General features: G+C 41.0%; 1 protein-coding gene across 1 annotated transcript in view; it reads right to left on the bottom strand.

The window, feature by feature from the left end:
- Positions 1-627: 627 nt before the first annotated feature.
- E2F6 (E2F transcription factor 6) overlaps positions 628-7,330 on the bottom strand; it is a 30,307-nt gene continuing 23,604 nt past the window's right edge. Inside the window, exons 6-7 of the mRNA XM_073625370.1 lie at positions 5,896-6,043; positions 628-3,429 (exon numbers count right to left, since the gene is read on the bottom strand). Of these exons, the coding sequence (XP_073481471.1) occupies positions 3,425-3,429; positions 5,896-6,043 (153 nt within the window). The 3' untranslated portion in view covers positions 628-3,424. The remainder of the gene's footprint in view (positions 3,430-5,895; positions 6,044-7,330) is intronic.

The following is a 7,330-nucleotide window of genomic DNA, read 5'->3' as shown; positions in this document are numbered from 1 at the left end:
CTGCCCCCATGTCCATTCAAGCATCGTGAAAACAATGGCATCAGGACACCGACAACAGTGGACTCCACCCCCTTATCCTGAATGCAGACTTGACTGCCACAAGAAAGGCCCATAATATATAAGGGGAGAACTAGTTCAGTTAACATTGTTGTTATGATGCAGGCAGCTTGAGCCGCCTAACGTCCCTTGTTGCAGGATACAGGCAGCATGTGCCACCTAGTATCCTAGCAGCCAATTGGGCAAATTTTCACTGTACGCGTGTACACACTACAGAAATGTTTACATGAATACAGTGTTCAGACATTTTACTTGGGATCTTGTTGCCAGCCTCTACATTGTTAGGGGCATGGTATTACGGCCATGTGCACAAGCCCTTAATGCAAGATACAGCTCCTTTTCGTATCTTAGACATGAACTACTATGTTATGCGAGCTATGGGCATTCGGAAAGCAGAAGCCAAGTAGTACCCCTGCTATGAACCAGGACATACACAGCTCTGTCTAAAAAGTTGACTATTGCACAGTTTAGGACAGGAAAGTGAACTGGGCCCCTGTTCCTAGATTTTTAGAACAAAAAGGAGAACAGTTTATTGACTAAAAAAACTTTAATTCAATAAACAGAACTTCATCAATGACAAAATAGTTTTTATTTAACAGTAAAAGAGGAAAATCCCTTTGAATTCTAAAATAAACATAGAATTACTAACATGTAACCAATATCATTTCATAGCTACACTTAGGATACACACAATAGAAGTTAACAGTATCAAAAGTATTCTAACAAAAATAATATCTGCAATTCAAAACCTGTTTGGCCAGTCTCTTAGTATATACAGACAAAACAGAATTTATATTTAACTATGTACACTGTACATTAGAGTGAGCCACATTCCATATTAGCCAATAGCTGGAAATGCAGCTGGGACTTTTATTTCCTCAGATGGAAAGACCCATCCTGCTGTACAAGGCTATATATGATATAACCAGATCTAGAGGAATCCCAGGAAAACTGGGATGTTGAAATATACCTGCCAGGGAAGAAACCTAAACTAATTTTCCAAAAAGTGCTTACGGTAATTGTCAAGTTATTACACATCTAGCTGTCGGCTGAATACATATTTAATTTGTCCGACAGCTAGATTTATATTATCCTTATGATTAAAGTAGAATTCCAGCCTAAACCTAATTAGTCTTAAAAGTATTGAAACTGCTCCCTTCCCCTCCTAACAGCCATACAGTGTGCTGCCTAGACTGTGTAAAAAAAAAAAAAAAAAAGGCACACACTTTTACCTTACTCCTATTTTCAGCCTACTCCAGTCTGGTCACCTGATCCACACCTTGGGCTCCTCAGTGCCAGTCAGCGGCGGCTGCAGGGGAGAGAAGGGAGCACAGACAACGGCTGGGCTGTGGGGACCTATGGGTGACGTCATTGCTCCCAGAATTCCCCAGCTGTTGTCAAGCACTCTCTCCTCTCCCCTGCAGCCGCCAATGACTGACAGGCGATCATGTGACTGGACTGGAGCGGGCTTAAAATAGATAAGTATATGCATTTTTTTTTTCACAGGTTAGTCTGCATGGGCGTAAGGAAGATAAAATGAAAATTTTTATTACTAGTTAGGTTTGGGCTGTAATTGTACTTTAAGCACTTTGTGTGGAACACATCAAGGTTTCTTCTTTGGTATCTTAATCTATGCATGCCTGTACATCTTTACAATAAATCTTACAATCAAACAAGGCAAAATAAGAAAATTTGGTGGTTTCATTTTACAGGAATTTTGGGGAATATACCAGACATGGTCTGAAAGCCATGATTCTTGAAGCATGGTGCATGTAAATCGGTATCCCTTGTAGTGGCAAAATCTTGTCATCTTGAAAAGAGTCTTGTTGCAGAATTTTCAGTATCCAACACACTTCTGGGTGTGGGATGCCCTGTCCTCTGCCAGACCCTACATCACTATCTTTATACTGTAATATATGTAATTTGCTCATTATTTTATGTACACTCTGAAGCCACATTTGCTCATGATTTATGCTGCACAACTCTTATGCTGCTGTAACTCACAATTCTTGTCTAACTGGAAGTCTATGGACCGGGTCTTTCCACACTTTCTATTTTGCCAAGACTATCTCACCATCCGTGATCAGCGTGGGGAAATGAAAGACAGAGAACAACTAGAAAGAATATATAACTCCCCATATGTAAACACAGTAAGGGAAATTTGGAACAACACGTACAATTGTAAAACATCAAAAAATTAATTTAAAATAAAACACAACTAGAACATAAAATGTTCTCACTGAAAATACATTAGACCAAGTTCTCATATTTGTGTCATTTTAAAACAGCACTCTGGATCCACATCCCAATGAACTACTACAGACCAACATTTTAGATTACTTAAAACAAGTTGCGAACAAAAAAAAAAAAAATTAGGTGTACATTTATGTGCAACAGCTAATTAAAAATTTTGCTACAGATGCTCATTAATGAGCATCATAACTGTATGTGCCCACACCGCACACTTCTGTGATCCTAACATTACGTTTTTTCCTAAACCAATTCTACATGTGAATATAACCGGAAAATAGAAAAAAAAAAACTTAATTCTCCCTGACATTATTTCACTAGAATTAGTATACCAAGTACAAATAGCTGACATCATTTAGTGTAGAATACAATTCTAGGGTCCAAAAAAACCTAAATGGATTGTATATTATCCCTTACTTCCAAACATCTCATTGCTCTAAAGTACCAGCACTATTAGAGAATATAGAAGATGGATGAAGACCTGACTGGAGAAATAGGTTTGGAAAAGGTGCTGGAGGACACAGAAGGTTATCACCTGGGAGGAAAGGTTTTATAAAATTCTGTGCAGGCTGCACAATATTCCATATTTATTTGTCCACCAATGAAAATGAAAATTATCATGAGCAAAGCTTATGACTCAGTTTGCCAACAGCCATAATGACATCAGCAGCTTAATTTATTCAATTCCCAGTTCACACACTGCTACATTTTCAATGGTCCTAAAGAACAGTGTAGACACTTCTGATTTACATCTGCCGATGATCATGATATGAGTCAGATATTTGTATCTGTGATCACTGCAAGATTATAAAACTTTTTACAAGCATCAAAGTCTGAGGAAAGTTAAGACACTGTAGACAATGCCAAAAAAGCCAGATTTGATCAGAGCAGGCTTCTTCACTACAGCTCCCCCCAAACTCCCCTAAAACAGGACATTATCGTGCGTGTCTCAAGTGAGGCGGAAGATATAAAGCTCCTTTCTAGAGCCTTGGACATCCATGACCATTAAAACAGGGATGTTGTTTTGTGCGATATAAACAGCACCTCCTTTTAGAGTCTGTGACACATTTATAAAGTCGAGCTTTATCCCATCAATATCGATAGAAGCCTCCATTTATCAGTCTGTAAGACAAAAGGAAACACAAGAGTCAGCCACAATAAAGAGACAACGGCTGTGAATGCCTAGTAATGTCGGTTAAACAGATTTATGAGGGACTGGTCTGGAATTAAGCTTTCCCACATTTGATGTTGCTGCTATCTGCTTCAGGCAGATGTTCCGAGCCAGCTTTCATTTGTTTCATAGAAAAAATGGATTATAGTGAACACAAGGACAATATGGTGCAGACATGACACGGCTCTGGGCAAGCACATGCTATAAATCCAGATGTTTGTGCTATGCATCCCAGACAGTGTGTGGGTTGAAGGAGACCTGGTTCTGCTATATGGCTTGATTTATACAACTTACTAGGAAAATCAGCTGGTACCTCTGTAGACGTTTTAGGTTGAACTTGTAACCAGTTTGAAGTAGGCAACCAAGTCATCACAAACTGAAGCGGACACCTCTTTAACTAAGGAAGTAATGCAAGTGCTGCATAAGGCTTTCTTCCAATTGTCTCCCATTTTGGCCTTGCAAGAGGGGCATTTTCTTTTCCCTGAATCAGAGTTTTTGGCCTAAGAGAGAAAAAAAAAAAAAAAGGGGGGGGGGGGGGGGGTTGGGACGACAGGAGGCCTTTACTAAGACCTAGTCCCTGCTTGTGGACCATCCCCAGGTGCACTTTAAAGGCAGAAAATGGAAACCCAAAGTGCCCAGACAGGCCTCCGCCACCAGGGGGAAAAAAAGGAGAGGACTGGAATCCCAAGTAAAGGAAACGGGCAGATTTAAGCTGCCCCCTACCTGGGCCTTGCTGGCGCCTGTGCCTGTCCCCACCACTGTAGAGCCCACTGAGTCCTCCATCGCAGCCATACAGCGTTTCACTCGTGGCTTAGTGCTCCGCTTCCAGACTTCCATAGTGCCACTGCACTGGACAGGAAGCGGAAATAGATGCCAGCATCAGCCCTGCCGCCTCCTCCTCGTGTCCGGCGCCGGAAATGACGCCGACCCGCACATAAGTGACATCACTTCCGGTGTGGCCGAGACACTTCGGGGGGGCGGCGTATTGTTACCGCTGTACAGCCTGGGTAAACCAGGGAGGGCTGAGGTCCTAATTAAAAGGAGGAAAAAATGAGGTAAGGAACCCTGTCCCCCAGGAGCACCTGAGAGATCATGGCTCTCCCTCACCTCCCTCATTTTGGCCAGAATCGTACAGCTCTAGTGGAAGTTAACATCAATTGCTGAAGAATAAATATAACATTTCCAGATGTGGCAGAGAGGATGGCAGTGGTGGCAACAGGGAAGTTGGACCTTTTACTGCTGGAGGAGGTAATCTTGGCAATTATACCTACACATAATGTACCCACATAACCTATATAGCTGGAAGCATCACTTTAATATTAAAGTGGAACTTCACTATCTCAATCAGCATTGACTTTTTAATCCTTATATGCTAGCATCAGTAAATAGAGAGCAAAGTGTATCATATTTACTTGTTTTCATTTTTTTTTTTTTTTTTTTTACATTTCTCATCTAAGCACACCCTTCTGCCAGCATGCTTGAGCTAATGGCAGATGGATTCCAGGAAGTATATGCTACATGAATCATCTGCCTTTACTCAAAATGGCCACATCTAGAAATGCTAGGCGGTGTTTTCAAGGCGATTTCGCAGCAAACTAAAGAATAAAGACACGAATGGATGGGGTAGTTTCTTTGAATATTAAAGATGAGCTAAATAGTGTTTGTGGTGCTCAGATGCAGTGTAGTTTTGCTTTAAAGTGTTTCTAAAGTTTCGATTTTTTTTTCAGCCCTTCTGGCCCCTCCCCGACGCCAAGTGCCCCCAGAGCAAGATGCTTGCTCTGGGGGCACTCATGTGTACTCACTCTCAAGCCGGCTCTGTGTGTCTACACAGTGTAGCTTAGTCCCACCCCCGACTCTCTCCTCACTGCCTGTGATTGATAGTGATTGTGTCTCAACCAATGAGAAGAGAGAGACCCGGGAGACCTGCTGCTCTCGTGCACATCACTGAATCGGGATCAGGTATTAGGGGGGCTGTGGGGGAAGCTGCACACTGAAGGTTTTTTACCTGCATGCATAGAATGCATGCAGGTAAAAACCTTCACCCTCTACAACCACTTTAAATAGTATGACTGCAAATCATTAGAAACAAAAAAACAGTAAGTAGACTTTGTATTTCCTTCCAATTCATAAAGAAGACAATGTTCGACAGACTTGGGAACCAGCTTTTGGAGGAAAACCCTTTCAGTAACTAGTAACCATCTTCTCTGGTGTGCCATTTCCAAGGTGTTCAACATTTTGTCAGATTGCTATCTTAGGTCTACGGGAAGTTTTACAACTTACGAACACTACCAGGGCAATAAACAGGCAGCACAATGAAAGTGCATTATCCTACAGCAACCAGATTTCAAAATGTACATTATTAAAACATATTTAGACATTGGTCTTATAAGGTTTAACTGTATTATATGCTTTTTTACCATCTTCAATTAGAATTGGTTCTGGATCCATTTTAAGAGCCTTTGTTAATCTCCGAAAAGATTTCCTGCCTGTATCTTCATCCTCTACTTCACAAAGATAAACATCAATTGGCCCCTTTGAACTCTTTATATGAATCTCTATGCAATCCTGCAAAGAATGCAATGCAAACATGAGTCAATAACATGTACTTCCCAAAATATAATTAGAGATACATGGCAAAATTTGTAAAAAACAAAAAAAACAAAAAACAAAAACAAAACAAACAAAATCAGTAAAGAGAATGCAAGAGTTAGATCAGTCTTTTCATGTCTTTTTTCTTAATCTTAAATAAGAACAAGTGTATTCCAGTACGTTTTTGATGCGTTTTTCAGTGTTCCAGTATAGTCCAGTGCAGGAAAAATGCAGCATGTTCTACTTTTTTTTATGGAACGCATCTGGAACTGCAAGCATTGGTGTGAACTATGCCATCGAAAACCATATAAAACCTACTTTCAATGCGTTTTTTTTGCAGAAAAAAAAAAAAAAAAAAAAACACGCACTGGACTGCATGTGGTGTGAACTAACTCCAAGAGTAAATATTAAAACCTCTATTGGGATAGCATTGCTGTTAAAAAGTCACTTAAGGAGATTACTGTCCAGGTATTTGATGTCAGGCAAAACAAGAAATGAGGAGAAATTAACAGGGACACGCATGCTATGTAAAACTATTTAATAATAAAAATGTAAAACTCTTTAGAAAGCAAACAGCCACAGCAAAAAAAAAAAAAAAGCCGGCTCCCTGCCACAATGCTGCAAAGAAGAGCCCTTACTCTGTGAAAGCAATGGTCTCTCTGCAGACATCTGACACAACCCCTGCTGAGTCAGAGCTAGAGCTCTCCAAATCAGAAGGAAGCCCAAACAATTTTTTTTTCCTTGCAGTGCAGCTGTGCCAACACTGCACAGGTTAACCGCTAATTTTTTTTCTAGGGAAGAGGAGAGCAAAATATACTGGGCCTCCCAGCACGTTATCGGCCTGGCCCCCCTGTACTCCAGCAGTCTTGAACAGTGGTCTGATGTCACCACACCTAGAACAGGATCCATAGACCAGGAACAGTCCACTACCGGACCATGGGGGAGCGCCGTTTTTCGTAGGATCGGGTGAGCATATGCTTTCTGTTCACCCCTAGACAAAACAAGCAGTAGACCACTGCAGTGCGGGCACAGCCCCACTAAATGGGGAAAAAAAAGGTTTCTGCCCAGAGTTGGGCTTAAAAGAGTATCTTCAGTCAGTAAAAAAATAAAAAAATAAAAAAAGTCAGCAGCTACAAATAATGTAGCTGCTGACTTTTAATAAAAGGATACTTACCTGGCCAGTTCTTTGCTGGTCTTCAGGTCCCTGGCATCGACATATTGGATGTGGGAAGCTGGCTGCAACTCCCTGCAGCTTCCCACTGC

This window comes from Aquarana catesbeiana, linkage group LG04 (genome assembly GCF_042186555.1).
Source record: "Aquarana catesbeiana isolate 2022-GZ linkage group LG04, ASM4218655v1, whole genome shotgun sequence".
In the NCBI taxonomy this organism is placed as follows: domain Eukaryota; kingdom Metazoa; phylum Chordata; class Amphibia; order Anura; family Ranidae; genus Aquarana; species Aquarana catesbeiana.
The sequence above is the reverse complement of the archived record's forward strand: the minus strand, read 5'-3'. Positions and strand labels throughout refer to the sequence as shown.